This window comes from Equus quagga, chromosome 6, assembly GCF_021613505.1.
Source record: "Equus quagga isolate Etosha38 chromosome 6, UCLA_HA_Equagga_1.0, whole genome shotgun sequence".
NCBI lineage: Eukaryota > Metazoa > Chordata > Mammalia > Perissodactyla > Equidae > Equus > Equus quagga.
Genome location: NC_060272.1, coordinates 14,052,933 through 14,075,317, shown reverse-complemented (window position 1 = coordinate 14,075,317; position 22,385 = coordinate 14,052,933). Strand labels below are relative to the sequence as shown.

The 22,385-nt window shown below is 37.4% G+C and overlaps 1 protein-coding gene across 1 annotated transcript in view; it reads left to right on the top strand.

Moving 5' to 3' along the window:
* UBAC2 (UBA domain containing 2) overlaps positions 1–22,385 on the top strand; it is a 161,553-nt gene that overhangs the window by 92,416 nt on the left and 46,752 nt on the right. Inside the window, exons 5-6 of the mRNA XM_046664105.1 lie at positions 2,160–2,283; positions 5,808–5,855. Of these exons, the coding sequence (XP_046520061.1) occupies positions 2,160–2,283; positions 5,808–5,855 (172 nt within the window). The remainder of the gene's footprint in view (positions 1–2,159; positions 2,284–5,807; positions 5,856–22,385) is intronic.

Below are 22,385 nucleotides of genomic sequence, written 5' to 3'. Positions count from 1 at the left end.
GCTGCATCTTCCGCGTCGTTGTGTCTGCCATCCTGACCCAGTGCCTGGCACTCAGGTGTCCACTGGTTGGCGTTTTCCCTATTCTAGCATATGCTACATTGTTGTGGATGCCTATTGATGCTGCTGCCATTTATCACAGTTGCAGTGTATGTTTGCTTTTGTTTTGTTTTTAATAGTAAAATTAAGAGGACAGTAAATGATTTTTTTTATAGCACAATCTCTATCAAAGATGGGAAAATTCACAAGAGGCCAAGAGGGTCCTGAGTTTCCACAAAAATGGTAGTGTGAACATTTGTTTGTGGAAGTGAAGAATAGTTCTTGCATTTTTATTATGGTCAAGAAACAGTTCTTTGTGCTGATGCCAGTCACACAGAAAATGGGAAAATAGAAGACAGAGTAAGTAATTAAGCCAAGTGTTTAGTGAAGAATGGGTGCAGGTGTGTGTCCAAACCCCTGTACTCATTCATGTTGTCTGCCCAGCCTTTGTGGGAATGCGAAGTTGCAGTCCTGAAGCTAGTCGCTAGAGGTTAGTGATTGCTTCTTTTAAAAAAAAATGTTTTTTTTAAACCTAGTTTCCAGTTTCTTAGGTCAGCTCCTTCTTTTCCTCTATCTAGGGTTTTGTTTTGTTTTTTGTTTTTATGGGGAAGGATCCACCCTGAGCCAACATCTGTTATGAGTCTTCCTCTTTTTTTTCTTTTTCTCCCAAAGCCCCAGTGCATGGTTGTATACCCTAGTTGTAAGTCCTTCTAGTTCTTCTATGTGAACTACCGCCACATCATGGCCACTGACGGCTGGGTGGTGTGGTTCCATGACTGGGAAACAAACCCCAGGCCGCCGAAGCAGTGAGAGCACCAGACTTTAACCACTGGGCCATCAGGGCTGGCTCGACTGCTTCTTACTCATAGATGTAGATGGAGCTCCTCTACCTGGCCTACTGCCTCTCACATAGTGCCCAGGTGATTCATTGAGTAATTGAAACAGTGTAACTGAGGTAGCTTTGTGGGCAAAGAAGAGAGCTACTAACCACCAAGGAGAGTTGGAAAAATCACTGAGGAGAAGAGTTGAGCTGTGTCATACACCATAAGTATAACTTTCCTAAGCAGAAAAGTGGAAAGGACATTTAGGTTGAAAGAATAACTTGTGTCACTGAATAGTCAAAAGAACCCAATGTGCCCAGCGAGCATCTTTGCAAGGTGGAGGTGGGAGGTGAGGGACCAGATGAGGGGAAGAGAGGGGACAACAGTTGCGGAAACTACACTGATAAGAAAGAATTGGAGGACTTGGCTATTTCATGCTAATATTTAAATTTACTCTTTGGATACTAGGAGCCTGTGGAAGGAAGGGTTTTAAACAGGGGTGTGGCATCATCAGAGTTGTGTTTTGGAAAGAGAATACTGTTAACAGTATTAAGAGATAGAGAGAAGACTTTAAGTAGAAAGACACTTGTGACTTTGAACGTGTCAAGTTGAAAATACCAAATTGAGTTTCATTACCAAGGTGAGGGGACAGGCAGACAGTTTTGGGACTCACTTCATTTTCTTAACTGAACCCATAGAAGGGCTTGCAATTATACAAGGAGATGCTGGAGCAAGAAGAAAAGACTATAATGGATTCCCAGAGAAGGTGGAAGAGTGGTAGGAGAAATCGTGGGGAAACCAGCAAGAGACAGGGTTTAAGACAAAAGGAGGAAGGAATTTGAGGAAGGGAAGGCAGGAGTGGTAAGCAGTGCTATGCTAATATATAACTGGACAAAGTCTGAGATGAGGATTTTGGATTTGACCATGATGAATTATAATGTCTGTTGCGTTTTGTGTGTCTAGTCTCTTTCATTAGATTTTAAGTCATTCTTGGGAAGAAAACATGGCATCAACTTTAAATTTTCTCATAGTGCCTGACAATTAATTAGTTAATGCTGAACCACTTCTTTCCAATAGTTTTGGGGGAGTTAACAAGGATTAGATAATAAGAGTTTTCATAAAATGTTATATATAAATACGAATTATTTCAGACGTGATGTGATGTGTAGAACTTGTGTATCTAAGACTTTGCTTTCAGACTGAAATAAAATTATAAGCAGTGTTACTTCAGATATACATTTGCCATTGGTATTTTAAATTGAGTATTATACTATAGTGATTTTATTTTATTTGTTTGCATAGCCTGGCACCTGTGTTTGCTCTGTTTGTACCATTTTACTGCTCCATACCGAGAGTCCAAGTGGCACAAATTCTGGGCCCGTTGTCCATCACAAACAAGACATTGATTTATATATTGGGACTACAGGTACAGTATGCATTTTTTGTTCACGTTTATTTAACCAGATCTTTTTTTTTTTTTGGTCTTTTTCTTATTTGATCTCCTTGAAAACAATGTTTTTTTTCCCATAAGTTTGGCTTCATGATCTATATCAAATGTTCAAAGGAAGTGTTTCAGAACGAGAACATCAAGGTATATAAGATACTAGAATACTTTCATAGCCTTTAGAAATCTGATAAGACCTTTCACTGTAATTTGTATCAGTGGAAAATATTTTAATTTCATTGTACAAGTGTGTGTAAGACTTTGTAAAAAAATCATCGCATGAAGTGGAAACAAATGAGAACAGTCAAAAGATGGAAAGTGGAAAGTCACTGTCAAAATTAATGTATTGAATACAGTGTCACAAATAAAGCTCTGAAGAAGAAACCAGATATGCTTTACCAACTTTATAACTTCTGTGTTGCATAGGCCTGATAGCACCTCCCCATTTGCCAAACGGTTTGATATGAAGATCGTTAAGAGTACTTATTGTGTGACTTAAATTGAAAAAGGTTATCTTCCCCAATATTCAGTGAATATTGATCACTTTCTGCGGTTCCAGGCCTGGTGATAGAAGATACATATGATTTTCAGTTTTCTACCTGTAATACTTGTCACTTTTCTTTCACTCTCACAGCTTTTGATGTAAACTTTTATTCTGCTGTTTCCTGTGGTACCATGTGTAGCTTGGCCTTTTGATCCACTCTTAATACTCATAACATTCCTTGTCCCACACATATCAAACCGGATACTTGTGTCGCTGTAAAATGCCCTCCTCCCTCCCCTTTTAACCTTTAGCATTTCCTCTAACTTCTCTAGTCTACTCTCATGTGTTATCAATGGCTCATCTGGGGTGGGTGTTTCCTTACCACCTTTACAACCGTTTCTCATGAAATATGTTTATTTTTCATCTCCCAACGTAGATATCATTTCACTCTCCCTTATCCTTCCTTATATTCGTATAACCCAATAGCCCATTTCTGCATTTTATTCTTATTACTGAATTTGCTGTGGCATGTTTAAGTTTTTAAAAGATGTTACCACAGAAGGCAAAATGTAATGGAAGAGGAATACCCTAGACCTGGGGCAGGAGATCCAAGTTCTGGTTCTAATGTGGCACTCACTAGCTTGAGACTTGGGTCCATTATGGAAGGCCTCTGAGCCTCGTGTTGACTCTATAGTTCCTCCCAACTCTAAAGTTATACAGCATCTTTGGGGGGTGAGAAACACTGGTTTATTATGCATGGAGTAGGAATTCAGTGGAGCATTGTGGAAAGTCTTTGGAGCCAAGTGGACTTTGGTTTTATTACTTGCTCTGAAAATTATTTGCTTTGCCTGTCCCCTCTTCTGAGCCCACATTTGCCCATCTGTAATGTATGTATAAAAATATCTATCTTACAGGGCCGTTTGAAGGCTTAAAGATAATAGTATTGGGTGTTTAGGGTAATTTGTACAGATAATAAGAACTATGTCAATTGGTTCCTGTTATTAATTAATAATTTATTATGTCTCTATAGCTGTCACCATTGGTTTTTCTGAGATTGTGAATGTGTTTTTTTTTTTTTTTTTTGGTGAGGTAGAAGTTGATATCAGAAAGTAGAGGTGGCATGCTTCATTGGCTTCTTGATAAAATCTAAAGTCCTTAGCATAAATGGCATCCTACGTTCTTCTTACCTGTCCAGTATCAACTCTCACCACTCCTTACCTTCAAATGAGTATGAGCCCCTTATTCTCAAAGTTTTATTTCCTCCCTCCCTCCTCTCTGGGCCTTTGCCCATCTTTCTGTGCCTTTCTGGCTCCCACATAGCACCTTCTTGTAGCTTAGGGACATTTGATGGATAGATGCATGAGTGAATAAATGACTTTAATCATTATCAGAAGAGCAAAGCTGTTTGAAGGGTCATTTAAGTATCAGATGACTTGAAAGCCAGTCATATAATGCCCTGTGATTGGGGGCTGTGGGGGATAAAATGAAGTACGAGATGTGGTGCCTGTCCTCAGGGAACCCAGCAGCAAGGAAAAACATACACACTGTCAAAACATGAGCAGACACGATTGGGACCAAATATGCAATGAGATGAGGGGCTTAAGAGTCCAAAGGAAATAATTTTTCACTGGCGGAATTAATGATATGCTCTTCTTACTTGTGTATGAGACATAATAGCATGGAGAGGTCATGAGCATGGGGCTTTGGAGCCAGAACACTGGGGTGTACTCCCAGCTCCACCACCCACCAGCTCTTTGACCTTGAGCAAATTATTTAACCTCCCCATCTTTTTGTGGGTAAACCAGAGTGCTAGTAGAACTTACCTCCTAGGGTGATTAGGAGGATTCAGTAAGTTTAATATATGAAAAGCATGACAATTCTGTCTGGCACATAGTAAGTGCTACGAAAGTGTTAGCTATTCTGTTATTCTTTATATTTTTAGGAGAAAAATATTTTTCCACATAATTCTCATCCTTGTTATTATCAGAGTCATTTACAGTGAACAAGCATCCATGCTAGATCAAAGGATTCAGTTTAAAGTTGCAGCCAGCGCTCATTTCTACGTAGGTGAGCGAGCACTAGAGCAAAGCTCGTCAGCCTCCTTCTCACCGTGCTTTGTCATCTCTGTCTTCTTTCTGTATATCTTTTTATTCTATGTATCCTTGATAAATGTGCAGGAGTTTGAGGTTTTCATCTAGCACAATGTCAGCAATGAACCTGGGTAGCCTGCTTCTTTCTCTACGAGCAGAAGTATTTAAACTGATCTAGGGATCTAAATATGAACAAACACTAGGCTACAAGTCTTTTCTTTCTTGCAGGAACACTTTGAGGTGTCTTATGACTTTTTTTCTTTAATTCTGAGCACAACTCTTAGATGTAAATGATTTGGAAAACAAAGGGAAAGATTTCATGAGACCTAAGTTTAATTACTTTTGCCATGAATTAACTTTGCACTGGTTAGTTTGCTCTTCCTTGGGTAAACTGGGATGAGAATATCAACAGTTAAGCAGAGTAGTCTTGGACATGGATCCCTATGCTTGCAGAAGTCTTCCCATTAAATTTAGGATAACAAGGATGAGAAATTAAAATGAGAGAATTACATAAACTGATAATTACATATCATTACTTAATGCGAAGCATTGGATGGTGACTACTTATTGTGTTGTTAATTCTAATAATTTCTTTATATGTGATATTTTACTTTGTTTAAATCAATTAATATCCATTTATAAATAGGAATACATTTGGATTTCCCTTACTTTTCTTTGCATGGGAGTGGGCCGTGTTCAACCAATCTGTTTTAGCCTATAGAAGGACTGCAGTCTTGGTTAAAAAAATAAAATAAAAATTAATATAATATTTTCTCTTAAATAACAGAATTATTATTAATTTTATATTTGTTTATATTAATATATATAATGAATGCTTAACATAAATGGTTATGACTATAGTTATGTAAAATGTATATGCTGTGACTAGCAGTTGAATTTCATTTTTAGTTGCCTTTTTTTTTCTTTTATAGCTTTTCACCTCTGGTTCCTACATCTGGATTGTAGCCATAAGTGGACTTGTAAGTGTGATTTCCCCTCCTCCCCCTATTCCCTCTCTTTTCTGAAGAAACTTTAGGAAAAATGCCATATTTAGATTATGGATCATAGTCAGTTATCTCCAACATTCTTTTTAACCATGTCAGGTTCTGTCTTAATGCAGCTTCCTTAGTGATGGAAAAAGGCCAGTTACATGGGTAATTGAGATATAATGTTTGTCTCAATTTTCCAGGTAATTCTGTTGAAAGTTTTAGCTGAGTTTCTTGTCAGTGTTGTTGTTTTTAAATTACATTAGTAGTCTAACTTGTAGTAGGAAAAAAATGACAGAAAAAAAATGGAAAAGTTGGATTTACTAAAAATAATGAGAGATATTCTGCTTGTTTTGTAAAGAGACATTGTCATGCAAGGGAAAAAAATAAGGCTAAGTGGAAAGTCAGGTGGATTGGAACCTACAGAAGACTCATCGGGTCTGTGGCCAGAGAAGGAAGAAGGGAATGAGCCACAGAACTGGGTGGCGGCCTCGTTCTGTGTGCTAGCACGTCTTCCTCTCACCCATACCCATGCTGCTCTGCATGATTTTAGTTTAATAAGCATTTGTCTCAATCTGTTTATGAGGTTTTTAAAAAGAAATCTAGAGCACGAAAGTGAGCTTTATTTTTATCCGTGACTTATATTTGAACTCCCAAATTTATATAAAAATAATTTTATTGCTAGTGTGTATGGAATATAATTTTAATTTCTTTCTTGAAAAAGACTAATAAAATTACATAATGGATTGAAAGTAATATATATAAGATCAAAGGGAAAAGGATTTTGAAATAACTATGCATTCCACTGCAGACATTTTAAGTACGTTATCACTATTTGTTCTTCTTTCCTGGGTGAATGGTATTTTGGGCCACTGTGTCATGACTTTTAAGTCTGCTCACTTCCCTCCTTCCTTTATGCTGTCTATGTTATTCCTTTTCTGTGTTTATTCTTTTCATATACAACTTAATCCTTTATTCCCCACAGCTTCCAGCCAAAATTCTGGGGATTGAAGTCACTTTGTTCTCCCTCTGTAAATATTTTTCTCAGATACCCAGATATCTGATTTGCTTAGGGACCACAGAGCTGAACTCCACTGGGAGGTCTTCAGACCACCCGAGCTACCTGGTATTCTTAAGACTTGTAGTGATTAGGGACAACCTGGGGTCAGACCAGTTCTATGGGGCACAGTTGCCAGGCTCTCCCCTGTCCAATCTCATCTCCATTTGACTGCCAGCTTGATTGACAGCTACTTAACCAGCCTGCGAACAATAAATGGATAGCTCATTGCCTTCATGATAAGAGCAGCATGAGAATTTACTGTTTCTTTCATGGCACATTTTATTTCTCTTAGCAGTGATAGTCTTGAGTCTTTTGGTATATTTTCCTAAAGCACCAAGAATTTGAGCGGTACCTTATTGTATGCTATTTCATTGTGTTGGTTCACGATTGATTGATTTGCTCTCATTATCTAAACCCTTCTTTAATAACTCATTATGTGACTCATTTGTTTTGAGGTATCCCCTTTTCTTTCTTTATTCTGTTTTCAGACTCTTGGTTTTAAATTAAGTGCTTGCTATCACCTCAGAAAGTTTCATTTTGTGACGTTCAGTGCTCTAGAATTGGAGGTTGCATCGTTCATCTCTTTGTAGTCTTTTTAAAATCTAAAATACGTATGTTGTGGTACAGTCTTTATCCAGTACTTTTCCAGTGTTTAACATGTAGTAAGATGCTGCTTTTAATTTTTTTTAAAGGAATCATAAATTTAACAAGTTTTTGACATAAACATCCTTTGTTTCAGAAGAGTGAATAGAATTTCACAGTATTTGGAATATAAGTCCCAGATGAATGTAGCATTTAAATAATCCCACCATTAATAAACACCTCGGAGCCAATTGAATTTTCACTTCTTATAGTAATTAATTCAGCCAGCGTTACTGACCTCCGACCATGAACACAAATCTGATATATCTTCATATCAGCCTTGTTCTTTCATATTATTCCACCATAATTAGGTGATACTTTGTTTACTTAAAATGATTAGTGTCAGTGATAATCCTAGCTGGTTTTCCTTCATGCTGCACCATAAATGTTGATTGCTTGTTTTGGACTTAATGAATATTTTATTTCCAACTTTTTCCAGAAAAACCACATTTTTATTATGAAATATTTAATATAATATGGTGTACTTTAGATAAGGATAATAATAAAGGAGGATATAAAAATTATTTGTGATTGTTTGATTTACACACTGCTGATTATAGGATCAGAGTCTGAGATTCACAAAGCCACAGTTTGTGCCAGATGTCTCTTGCTCAACATGACTTCTCCTCTCTCCCCATATATCAAGTGACTTCCCTTTTTTTTGGTTTTTATGCCAAATAAAATACTAAAAAGAAAATAAAATTCTTACTACCAAAAAGAAATGCACAGATGGTATTCAGTGTTTTGAGGGAATGTTAGAAAACCTGTTGGTAAAATGTCACCTTTTAGCATTGAAACCAGTAGTTCTCCTGTATATGTATATGTATAACATACTGTATATGTTAAGGAAGTAATTTTATTTCAATCTGGCAATTCTGTGTTTTTTAAGAGAAAGAGCTTTTTTAAAAAAAGACATTTATGTAAAACATAAGTCGTGTTATCTGCTGTCATAGAAACCAAAAACTTTACTCATGTTTTTCTGGAAAGCTGCCAGCTTTGGATTTATTTTACTTTATTTAATTATTGGTGGATTTATTTTGGTTAGGCTAGTTTTTAATCTCTCCTTGTGTCACTCATTCTTGCATGATTATAAATGTTTCTGGATATATAAATTTAAAAATATCCCGCTGATTAAAAGAGGAGGAGGTTGATAAATTACATCAGTACAGTATTTTACTAGATGGGAGCCCGCTTTCTGTTTTTAGTGGTGTCACAGAAAAGAGTGAGGACTGAATTTTTTTTCCTGAGTTGAGGGGGGAAGAAGTGTTGAGCTTACTAGGAGCAATAATAAGTTGGTTTGCATAGGACAGCTGTCAGGCTTCAGCTCCGTTTTGTGATCCATCAGAGATTCTAGCTGCCGCCCAGAAAAGGCTAAAGGACATTTAGTTGTGCTTAAAGATTGCTTTGAGATCATTCACATGTATCACTGATACATGTTTTTATGGTGTGTGGTTCCTTTGGCAACTCTGCTTTTTAATACCAACAATTTATATTTAGAATACGACGATTTTCACGAAAGGTTGCAAAATTGTAACTGGAAAGCTTGGCTATAGTAGCCAAGTAAAATATTTCAGTTTAAGCAAGAACTTCAGAAATGTTGGTCTGCACAGCTTGCATCATATTCTCACCGTCATATTTAACTGTTCTTTTTAATGTTTTTGGTGAGAGACCTTCAAAAATTGAGACCACTCATATATAGTCACAATTCCACTACTCTTGTCACATGTTAATACTTTTTTTCCTTAAAGAAAATGTTGCTAACTTATTGAACTTTAAGTTCTTTTTGCGGCTCTGCAGAGAGCCTTTGGGCCATCCATATCCCTGCACTTCTTCATTTTCTGCTGTTTTATGAATCATAGTAGTGAGTCATTACCACTGGGATGTACCCTAATTCTCAAAAGCTGAAGTCTCAGGCCTGAGCTGATTCTGGCATGATTAAAACAGAAAGAGCCTGCTTTTGCCAATTTTCTCTTTTCGCAATTCACATATTTATCGTCATTTGGTCCTTTTTCAAGCTATTTGGGAGCAACTTAGCAGACCTACATTTCTCAGGTTCCAGGCTTCTCCCCTTCAACATATCCCTTTACAGTCTACCTATTTCCTGCATTTGTTACCTGTTCTGCACAGTATATCAGACTTTGATTATCTTGTGATCAGCAATGTTAGTGTGAAAAAAATCTGTCTTACCCAATAACAAGATTAGAAACACAGATTGACACCAGATTATTTAGGACTTTGAATGTGGTCTCAGTTTCTTTTTTTTTTTCTGTAGGCAGTGGGGATTTTTATAGCTTTTCAAAAAGAAAACTTCATGATGGTGCAAGAGTATAAAAGTCTTATTAGATTTTTTAAATAAGTGAAAAAGGGAAGGGAAAAGTGAGCAATCTTGAAGGAATCAAGATGGCTCATTTGTGGGCTGTGATTTGCCTTTCTCTCTTCCCTCCATAATAGTTTTAAGGACAAAAATGAAACATTGTCTTATGGTAACTATAAAAGAAAAAGCATCAATCAGAACCTTATGTCGATGGGCTTTCCAACTCATGATATGACATTAAGGGGAAAGCTCATGGACCTAGCATAATCTACCGTGGAAATTTAAACTTGTTTGGAGTAGGTTTGGAGCCCTGACCTGCTTCCTGGGTGAGTGAGACTGGGGTGCTCTGTGCCTCGTTCTGCTCTCAATGTCTTTCTCTTCTCTTCATGCCTTCTTTACTCCTATTCTTTATTCTTTCTTCCCGTAGATCTCGCTCCAGATTGACCAAAGAAAGGTACAGTGTAGCCAAGCAAGTAACTCATCTGATGCTCATGGTTTTCAGCTGAATTTTAGGGATTGAGATTATTTTCTAGCAATTCATTGAAAGTGAGGACAGAACTGCAGAGGGAAGTCAAGGCTAGTTAAAGCTGTGAAGTTGACTGGGCTTGTGAAAGGACCAAGTGTGAAGTGGAAGATGACAGTAGATCCTTAGGAAACCTCCATAGTTAGAGGGCACTTTCACCTCCTTATAGTTAACATAGCATTTATAATCCCAACACTGAATCGAGTGCTTATCAGTCAATTGGACATCACACACACACTCTCTTTCATATTGATTTATTCATACCTTCTCTCGTCACCCCTTTTCCTTCCCTTCCTCTCTATGTGCCCTTCCCTTACCCTGACCTCGGTTAGCCTGGACCTACTGAAAGAAACCTTCTGTCCTCTGCCTTGTCATGGGAATTGCAACTCAGTCCAGGGCTGAGAGGGAATGTCTTATTAGACAGGTATTACACGGGGAGGGAATGACTAGTAGACTCTGATTTTTAAATGTTCAATACAAAATAAATGAAATTATGCCAATGCCTTGATAAAAATGGCACAGAAGTGCCTTACAAAATATAACTATAAAATTTTTATTACTGCAACTTATCTTTTACCTAGAGGCAAAAACCTAGACTCCTTTCCAAGCCTGTCAAAATCTGGCCTCCTCATGTACCCTCTCACCCATGTGTGACATATACTTTAGTGACACTGAATGTTTTACTGTTCCTGAAATCTCGTTTATCTCAGGATTCTGTGCCATGTGTAATCACTTATCTTCTTATTGTATAGTCACTTATTTTCTTTAACAAACACACAGCACTTACTGTGTACCAGGTACTTGTGGTAGATTATGTTATTTGTTCAAATATTTTTGCTTATTCAGAATATTTGCTGCCACTCTCTACTGTGGCCCTCCCTACAGGGCCTGTGCATGCCCTATTAACATCAGGCTTTACTCTTTGGCCTACATTAGCCACTAAAATATGAGCAGAAGTGATGAATGCTTCACATGCAGAAGTTTAAGAGCCATTGCATGGTTCCACCATTGCTCTGTTCCCTTTCCCATGAGAAAAGCATGTGCCACATAAAAGCTGCTCTTTCAGCCCAGACCCCAGAATGAAGAAGACACATGGAGTGGGACTGTGGCCAACATGTAAGATGAGTGAGAAATAAATGTTTGTTATAGGCTACTAAAATTTGGTGTAATTTGCTACCACGGTATAACCTAGAGAAAGCACACTAATACAGCTCTTTCTAAGCACTTTACAAATGTTATCTTAATTATTCCTCATAAAAACCTGATGAAGTAGGGACTATTAACCCCATTTTATAGATGAAGAAACTGAGGCACAGAGAATTTTAGTAATTTGCCAAGAATATAAGCTGGTAAGCAGTAGGGATAGAATTCAAAGGCAGGTGTTCTAGCTTTAGTGCCAATGCCCCTAAGAGGTAGCTTTGCATAACCACACGCAGTTCTTTCAAACTATATTCCCTCTTTCACCATTAGATCCCTTCTTTTTCTAGCAAAATCTTACTCATTTAAGTCCTGACTCTGAAGCTTTTTCTGAGTCAGCCCTGTCTTTCAGTTTAGGAATTATACATTATTCTTTTTAATCCCCAGTGCCTAACACAATGTCTGGCATTTTATCTACCTTCTATAAATAATTGTTGAGTTTCAAAATTCAGTATTATCACAATAATAATTTCTGTGCTATAAAACACTGTAACACTTTGTGATTATCAGGATCTTTTCAGTGTGTACTGCCTTACTAGGTTCTTGTTACAATCTCTACAGTGGTGGAGAACCTGGACTTCGTATTTTAAAGATGGGGAGGCTGAAGTTCAGTTGTACAACTGATGGATGATAGAGCCGGGACCAAAGGCCAGATGTTCTTGTCCTGGTCCAGTTGGTCCAGTGTCTTCCACTACATGTTTCAAGGCTCTCATCCTTGTCTGTTTCAACCACAAGACACTTACATACAAAGCTATTCTTAGATCTCCCCTTGACTACACCACTAAGGTGAGGCCTTGTTCAACATCAGTGTAGACACAATTCTGGAGGGAGATCCTGGATATGAAGAAGTTTTAAAAGTGCCCAGAGGCTCTGAAAGACATATCAACAGCTTTTTGCAGCCTTCATTATGAATTGTGTGGGCTGACCAATATCCAAGAAAACTTTATCCCATTGGCAGGCTTTACTTTCTTCCTGATGTGAAGAATCTAGCCTATAGCTATACTTTCTCTTTTAAGATCATCAAGATATTTAACTGATCCTCCGTGTGAAGGATTAAAAATGCAGCTCAAACCTCACTTTTCAACAACTCATCTTGTGTTTCTGGCATTGTCATGTACAAGAAAATGAAGTGAAGATGGCTTTAAGAAAGTTTAAAGGATAATTTAAAATATACTAAGCTGGTTCAGTAGCACTGCTGGTCCAAGGAAAAAGAAGTGGAGATAAGGAAGAGGGTACCAAGAAAGCATCCACACTTCTTAATTTTAGATGATAACTGGTAGATTATCATGTCAGTTGCAGCACAGCATTTTCCCACAGGGTCTTCGCATTGTTTTCCTATCAGGAGATCAAAAGATTTGAATCAATTTTGATTATCTCTTTAAACTGATTTTTTTGTTAATGGAATCTCCAATGTTCCTTCCTCTTTGGGGCTGATAGTGTTGATATTTCTCTTCTATCTTGATGATAACCTCTGGGAAAGGACTACGGTAAAATCAATGCATGTGATTTTTAACTCATTCATTATAGACAACAGCATAGCTTTTTATCAAGTCTTCTCACATTAGGTTATGTTACCCGGGAACATTTTCAAGATATTAGAGGTTTTTGTTGCTAAAGATTGTTTTTAGTCTGCTAAAGTCCCACTTCTTTTATAAAATTGAAAAGAAGATTTATATATCTAGAAATGTCTAGATTTTTCTAAATCTTCACATTCACTTTTTTATGAAAAATTCTTTTTTCCTCTTTTTTTGGTTTATTAAAGTATTATGTACATACAATAAAATTCCCCAATTTTAAGTATACAATTTGGTGAATTTGGCTAACAGTATACAGTCATATAACCACCACCACAATCAAGATAGAAAATAGTTCCCTCACCCTGAACAGTTTTTTCATTCCTTTTGCTCTCTGTCCTTTCACCCAACTGTCATCCCCAGGTAACCACTGGTCTTTTTTATGTCATTATAGTTTTGCCTTTTCTAGAATTTCATATAATTGGAATCATATAGTATGAAGTCTTTTGGGTTTTACTTCTTTCACTTAACGTGATGTTTTTGAGATCAATCTGTTTTATTACTATTTCATTCCTTGTTATTGTAAGTATTAACGTGTGTTCTGGTTGTACCACAATTTCATTTGTCATTCACCAGTTAATGAACATTTGGGTTGCTTCCAGGTTTGAGTTATTGTGAACAATGCTGCTTTGAACATCTGTGTACATATTTCTGTGTGTTTATTTCTCTTGGGTAAATACCTAGAAGTAGAATTTCTGGATCATATGATAAATGTATGTTTAACATTATAAAGTAGTAACTACATCATTTTACAAAGTGGTTGTACCATTTTGCATTTCTACCATCAGTACACGAGAGTTCCAGTTGCTCCACATCCTTGCCAACACTTGGTATTGTCAGTCCTTTTAACTTTAACCATTCTAATTGGTGTGTGGTGATACCTTGTGGTTTTAATTTGCATTTCTTTAATGACTAGAGATTGGAGCATCTTTTCATGTGCCTGTTGGCCATTTGTATATTTTCCTTTGGGATATGTCTGTTCAAATTTTTTACCCAGTTTTTCATTAGGTTATGCTTGTTTTATAATTGAGTTAAAAGAATTTCTTTTATTTTCTGGATATAAACTCTTTGTTGGATATATGTTGTAAAAATTTTATTCCAGTCTGTGGCCTGCCTCTTTGTTTCCTTAACTATGTCTTTCAATGAGCAGAAGTTTTTAATCTTGATTAATTCATTGTTTCGGCTTTTAAAATAGTTTGTATATTTGATATCTTATGTAAGAAATCTTTGCTAATCCAGTGCACAAAGATTTTATCCTGTATTTTCTTCTAGAATTTAATAGTTTTTGCTGTTACATTCCAGTCTAAGACCCAATTTGAGTGTAATTCTTATGAGGTAAGGGTTGAGATTTATTTTTTTCCAAACAGATATCTAGCATTGTCCTATCAGCATTTGTTGAAAAGACTCTCGTCTCCTTTGCATTACCCTGGCACCTTTGTTGAACATCAGTTGACCAGTGTGGGTCTATTTCTTGACTTTCTTTTCTGTCCCATTGATTTATATGTCTATCCTGATGCCATTACCATACTGTTGTGAGTACCTGTTGTTTTTGGTAAGTCTTAAAATGAGGTAATATAAGTCTTCCAGCTTTGTTCTTTTTCAAAACTGGTTTAGCTATTTTAGGAGCATTGACTTTCCATAATGCATTTTTAAATCAGCTTATAATTTCTTCAAAAAAGAAAAAAACAGGGCCCGGCCCTGTGGCTGAGTGGTTAGGTTCTTGTGCTCTGCTGCGGCGGCACAGGGTTCCACCGGTTCGGATCCTGGGCGCAGACATGGCCATGCTGAGGCAGCATCCCACATGCCACAACTAGAAGGACCCACAACTAAAAATATACAACTATGTACCAGGGGGCTTTGGGGAGAAAAAGGAAAAATAAAATCTTTTAAAAAAGAGAAAAAAACAGTTAAGATTTTGCATGGGATGGAATTGAAACTATAGATCAGTTGAGGAGGATTGCCATTGTGATGATTTTGAAATATGCCCACAAATTCTTTTATACTTGAAGAGATGGAGCATAATTCCCCTCACCTAGAATGTGGGCTACACTTAGCAATTTGCTGAAAATGAATAGAATATGGCAGAAGTGACAAAGTGTGGCTCCAAAGGGCAGGTCGTAAAGGACACAGTTGCTTCCTCTCAGATCATTTGCTCTGGGGTAAGCCAACTGCCATGTCATAAGACACTGAAGCAGCTCTGTGAAGAGGTCCACATGGAAAAGCACTTTGGCCTTCTGCCAACAATCAGCACTAACTTGCCAGTTGTGTTTTTGAGCCACCTTGGAAGCTGATTCTCCAATGCCAGTCAAGCTTTCAGATGAGTGCAGGTAAGCTGGCATCTTAACTTCAGCCTCATTAGACACCTTGAGCCACAACCACCCAATTAAGCTGCCACCAGATTTCTGACCCACGTAAACTGTGTGTATAATAAATCCTTATTGTTTTAAGCCACTGAGTTTTGGGTAATTTGTTATTCAGTAATAGGTAACTAATACAACCATTCTAACAATATTGGGTCTTCCAATCCATGAACATGGTATATCTTTACATTTATTTAGCAATTCTTTAATTCTCCTTTTTTTTTTTTTTAAAGATTGGCACGTGGGCTAACAACTGTTGCCAATCTTCTTCTTTTATTTTTTATTTTTAAAGATTGGCACCTGAGCTAACAACTGTTGCCAACCTTTTTTTTTTCTTTTTTTTTTCCCCTTCTTTTTCTACCCCCCCCCCCCCCCCCCCCCACAGTACATAGTTGTATATCTTAGTTGCAGGTCCTTCCAGTTGTGGCATGTGGGATGCCACCTCAACATGGCCTGATGAGCGGTGCCGTGTCTGCTCCCAGGATCCGAACCCTGGGCCGCCACAGCGGAGCACACAAACTTAACCACTCAGCCATGGAGCTGGCCCCAGTTTTTAAATTTTCAATGTACAGGCCTTGCACATCTTTCATTAAATGTATTCCTAAGTATTTGTGGGGTTTTGATTCTATTTTATTTTATTTACTTATTTATTTTGGTGAGAAAGATTGTCCCTGAGCTAACGTCTGTTGCCAGTTTTCCTCTTTTTGCTTGAGGAAGGTTGTCCCTGAGCTAACGTTTGTATCACTCCTCCTCTATTTTGTGTGTGGGACACTGCCACAGCATGGCTTGATGAGAGCTGTGTAGATCTGTGCCTAGGGATCCAAACCTGCAAATCCTTGGCCTCTGAAGCAGAGTGCGTGATCTTTAACCACTGCACCACCTGGCCAGCCCTTGATGCTATTTTAAATGGGGTTGTTTTTATACTTTTTGTTCCACTTGTTTGTTGCTAGTGTATAGAAATGCAGTTGATTTCTGTATATTGCTACTGTATCCTGTAATTTTGCCAAATTTGTTCATTATTTCTGGTAGCTCTTCTTTGGATTCCTTAGGGTTTTCTACATACATGATTACGTCATCAGGAAATATGTTTTCTGTATATGTTTTACTTCTTCCTTTGTAATCTGTGTCTTTTCTTTTTCTTGTCTTACTGCACTAGCTAAGACTTCTAGAACAACGTTAAATAAAAGTGGCGAATGGACATCTTTGCCTTGTTTCTGGTCTTAGAAAGCATTGAGTTTTTCACCATTGAGTCTAGATCTGTAAATGCATAAATCATTGTAGATCTTCACGTTCATTTTTAGTTTATTATTTTTAGTCCAATGTAAGAAACAAGGAAGCCTATTTTCCTATTTTCAGCATAAGCCTATTTTCCCCTTAATTTTAGTTTATTCCATCAGTTTATGAAAGTGAATACCATTTTAAAGGGGGATGGTCTCCTTGTTAAAAGGAAGACCATTTAAAGGTATTTACATTTCAGCACCTGATTAAGGCTTTTTCCATGTCCTAGAGACTCTAGCTGTCTCCCGATATATTTTCTCCTTAGTAAGAGAACCTTCGTCTTATTTGGGCAGCAGTGCCTCCAACTAAGAGACCAGATTCCCCAGTTTCCTTTGCATCTAGATATGTCCGTCAGACTAAATCCTGGCCGTTGAGCTATAAACACATATTGGTGGGACGTCTGGGAAGGCTCCTTAAAGTAGCCTTTTATCCCTTTGTCTTTCCTCATTTTCTTCTCCCTGCAGTTAAGATAGTTGGAACTTTTTTAATATGAGGGAGAAATAAACTTCTGTTGTATTTAAGCCACTGTTATTTGCAGTTTTCTGCTTTGCGCAGTTAACCTAACCCTCCTGATGCATGATTTTCCAAAAGGAAAAGCTTAGAGCAGCTTTCTAAGACAGTTTGTTAGAAACAAATAATCTGTGATCAGTCTAATTGATTCTGTCCCTATTCCAATTTAATTTCCCAAGAATCAGAAGGATACCCAGTGTTTTAATTGTGTACTTCAGAATGTTATTAAAAGAGAGCTATAAGAAGTTCATCTGAATTGCTTCTACACTTGGCAAAGAACAAGATAACGAGACTCTTTCAATAAGTGCAAAGCCCCATGATTCTGTCTGTCATGAAAAGAACAATCATATCATAATTAATTGCGAATGGCAGAAATATCTTTTGGCATCCCTAATTTGCATACATATTCTTTGGGAATAAAATAAGTAATTTCCAAGGTTCCTTTCTTTAGCATTTTCAGTGAAGAAGAAGGAATAGGAAAATGTCAGGTCCATTAGAGCAGGGGTTTTCTTTGTTTTGATCTCTGCTGTATCCTAGCATTTAGAACACAGCCTAGCACATACTAGATGTTCAGTAAGTGTGTGTCAAATGAATAAATGAGGCCTCAGTGGGTCTGGTTTCTTCAGGACTTGAGTGCATATGAAGTCTGTATGGTGGGGTCCAGGTCAAAGGGGATGTTTGTTCCCTTGGCTCGTCCCTGTCTTGCAAAGGCCCCCTTGTGCCTGAGGGGAAGCAGCTTCTTGTGTTTATCCTGTTGCCCTGCTGGATGAAAGGTTCTGACTGTTGGGACCATGGCTCACAGGACCTTGGCAGTGCAGTTTGTCGTGTGGGTTTTTCTTCAGCCACGGTTGGCTGGAAAAAGAGATCAACAAACACCTGGGTGTCGTTGCCAGGTCATGGTTTCTCACCTTTGCCTGCTGTGGTTTCATGCTAATACTAAATAGGACCAGAGGACAGTTGAGGTTTATTCTCTATGATCAAGAGTGTTTCACGTGTTTTCTGCGCAGCAAGTTAAATTCTTTATTTGCCTGATGAGCTTTATTTCATGATTCCCTTTCTAAAAGGACTAATAATCTGAAAAATCAGAGTAAGTGTGTAGTTAATGTCCATATTTATCAGTGGCCTAAAAGAAAACAATTTCCTATTGTTTTACATTCTCAGTTCGATTTGTGACATGGTAACTTCTACTCTGGCTTGTGGGGAGCTCCTAGCTCTAACCTAGAGCTGCGGCCTGGCTCTTTGGCTTGGACTTTCAAGTGCACATGACCCAGAGTGCTCTCTGGTTGCCTTATTCTGGGTCCCTTTTCCTGGCCGGGGTTCCTGATCCCTGCTGCTCACATGCTCTGAATCCAGCGCTAGCTGGCATTCCCAGACACAGCACACTTGTTCCATTTCATTGTATCTGGCCATCCTGGCCTGCTTGAGACCACTGCTATTGCTTTGTCTCTTGTCTTTGGGCCTCTCAGCTTGTTGTTGTGCCTCCTGGCTCTGAGGCCCTGCCAGACCCCCTCCCTTAGAGTTTCCTCTGGCTTCTTGACATGCAAATCTGAGCATTCGGTCTATTTTTAAAGACTCTTTTTTCACAAACTCTATGAGTTTCGAGAAGACTCTCATTCAGAAGTCCTAATACAGGAAAAGTTTATGAGATAATGAAAATTAAAGTTAAAAGTAATGTATAAATGTAAAGTAGTATAATAAGTGATACTCTCAAAGTTTTGGTAGTAATGAGGTATAACTTAGGTAAAATTTAGTGCAGTTACTCTTATCTCATCTTGTCTTAGAATAGGGTGGGGTTGATTATCAAATATTTATAGGAAACTAAACTCTTTAAGCTCTTGTATTTTAATCCTTTGTGAATACCTAAAACATTTTACAATAGTATGTCATTTATTTGACATCTTGAGATCATGCTGGTATACCCAGAGGTGTATAAATAAATAAAGGACAGGTGAACTCTACCTTTTTGTCACATGGAAAAGTTCAAACTTAGCAACAAAAAAGTGTGTCTGCTGTCAACTGTCCAATCTCCTTTAAAAGAACCTAGGATTATTTATTTATTTATTTTTGTGGAGCATTCATTCATTCACCATTCTCCCAGCAAATACTTAAAGAGTACTTACTATGTGCCAGGCACGGTTCTAGGCGCAGAGGCCAAACAGTGATCAAAACCAACCAAAATTCTTCTTCCAGAGCGTACGTTCAAATAGGAAGCAAACCCTTAGGATAGAAATTTAAGTAAATGAGCACAAAAGCCTTATTTTATCCCTGCCAGAATTTGTAGTAGTGTACTTGTTTATTACTGGGTTAGGATATCCTAATTCTTTGTACGATAGTCCTACCTACTAAAATTGAATATACAATTTTCTGAGTATATACATGATGATGGGGATAGGGATAGACGTGGGCAGGAAAGTGAAAATCTTTAATTGTCATCGATTCCTTAAAGGAATTTATGACCTACTCCCCCCCAAATTAAGAACCACTACTAAACTGGGAACTCCTTAAGTATAGGCAACAGCTGTGCATTTTCATTAATTTTTTTTCCTAAAATTTTTAAAAGACATATGATTGCATAAAGCAAAAATAACACTGCATTGATGGGTTTATAAGGTATATAGGTGTAATATATAAGACAAAGTAGCACAGTGGATGGGGGTGATGTTAAATGGAACTATACTCTTGCAAAGGTCATATATTTTATTTGAAATAATTCAGTATTAACTCTAAGCACATTGTGATGTTAAAGATACATGTTGTAATCCTTTGAGCAAACATGAAAAAATGCAATGAGATACTACTAAAAAAAAAAGCAATAAAATTAAAATGAAATACTAAAAAATATTTGCTTAACACACGCACAAAAAGAAATAGGAAAGGAGAAACAAAGGACAAAAAACAGGGGCCAGCCTGGTGGCACAGCGGTTAAGTGCACACGTTCCACTTTAGCGGCGTGGGGTTCACCGGTGCGGATCCTGGGTGTGGACGTGGCACCGCTTGGCAAGCCATGCTGTGGTAGGCGTCCCACATATAAAGTAGAGGAAGATGGGCACGGATGTTAGCTCAGGGCCAGTCTTCCTCAGCAAAAGAAGAGGAGGATTGGCAGCAGTTGTTAGCTCAGGGCTAATCTTCCTAAAAAAAAAAAAAAAAGATGCAACAAATAGAAACCAAATAGCAAAATCCAATTGTATCAAGGAAAGTACAATAAGTTTGGATAGCTAAACACTCCAGTCAAAAACACAGGTTGTCAGACTGAGTGTAAAAGCAAAAAGCCGCTATATGCAATCTACAAGACACACATTAAACACAGACACAAGGAAAGTTGAAAGTAAAAGGATGAAGAAAGATATATCATGGAAAGAGAAAACTGAAATGGCCATATTAGTACCAGACAAAATCGACCTCTGTCTGAGTGTTGCTAAAGACAAAGAAGGGTACTTTGTTATGATGAAAGAGTCAGTTATCAATGTATGTGTGCCTAACAACAGTTTCCAAAAACGGAAAATTCAAACAGAACTAAAGGGAGAAATGGACAAGTTCACAATCACACTTGGATACTTTGAGACTAAAAAATAAAAATGTGTAATTTTTCCCTTAATTCAAATCTCACAGTTCTGATTTGATCAATTTTCTCATATGTTGCTATGTTTATAACAACATTTTACTATCTTCAGCTACATGAGTGTAACTTTGGCATTGTATGGCCCCATTTTCTGTTTTCCTTCCTACTCAGATCTTCCGAAAAGGATCTACTTCCTTGCCTCCAATTCATTATGTATTTTTTTTCCATATTTATTTCCCATCTCTTTCTTTGCTAAAAAAAAAATGCTGGTTACCAATAGTGTTACCTCTCCATTCCTCTCCTTCCCTCCCTGTCATCTCCTGTAGAAGAAACCGCTCTCCATGGTTCTCTGCTTACTACGTAAGTATGTGCCCACTAACAGTCTCTGCTATTATTTTGTGTTTTGAAATTTTGCAAAAAGATGAATACAATATATGATACCTTTTAAAAAACATGTTCATACATGTACACTGAATTTATTTTAATTACTGTTTGGTATTCCATTGGATGGAATACCACTCATTAGCCCTTCCTCTACTTGGGACACTTTGTTTCCATTTCCTAGCTGTCACATACAGCATTGCAATCGAGTGCTCCCTAAAGCACCCTTCAGCTCGGCTAGGCATCCTCGAATGGCTCTCCAGCCGGCCTGTAGCCCTTTACCTTCCCTTAGGATTGGGTGAGAGTTCTCAGTTCGCCTCATCCTCACCAAAACCTCATACCAGATTTTTCAGTTTTTGCCAATTATTGTTATATTTTAACATTGTTCATTTTAGATTGCATTTCCCTAAAAATGAATGAGGATAAACATCTGTTCAGATGTTTGCTGACCGTTTGAATTTCCTCTTCTGAAATTGTCTTTTCATCTACTTTGTAAATTGGGTTGATTGTCATTTTCTTACAAATTTATAGAGTTTCTTTATATGTTCTGAACTCTATTGACTAGGAGAATTCTAAATACCTTGTTCCAGGCTCTTACTTGTCTTTTCACTTCATTTATGATAACTTTTGGTGTAATGTAGCTTTTAAATTGTAAAGTAAATAAATGTATGTTTTCTTTTATGGTTTGTGCTTTATATTTCTTATTTACGAATCCCATCCCAATGCCAAAAAGATGTTCCTTCCTTCAGTATTTTGTGCAGAAAGATTGACAGTTCTCTAAATTATGTTTGTGTCCTTAATCTGTTGGGAGTTTCTGTATGGTATCAGGAATGGGGACCTGTTTTGTCTTTATCCTTACGCATAGTTTGTGTATGCTTTTCCCTCTAATTTACCCTTTTATGCTGTATACCAGGTGCCCTTGTACTCACGAGTCTGTTTCTATGCTCTTGTTCTTTAGGTCTATTTGAGTAGCTCTACATAAAGACCACACTATTTTATTTACTCAAACTTTATAGCATATCTTGAAATCTGATAGGGTTTATTATGTTTCTTTAAAATTACCTTGGCTATTCTGGATCCTTTATTCTTCATTTTTAAATCTTTTCATTGTGATATATAACACATA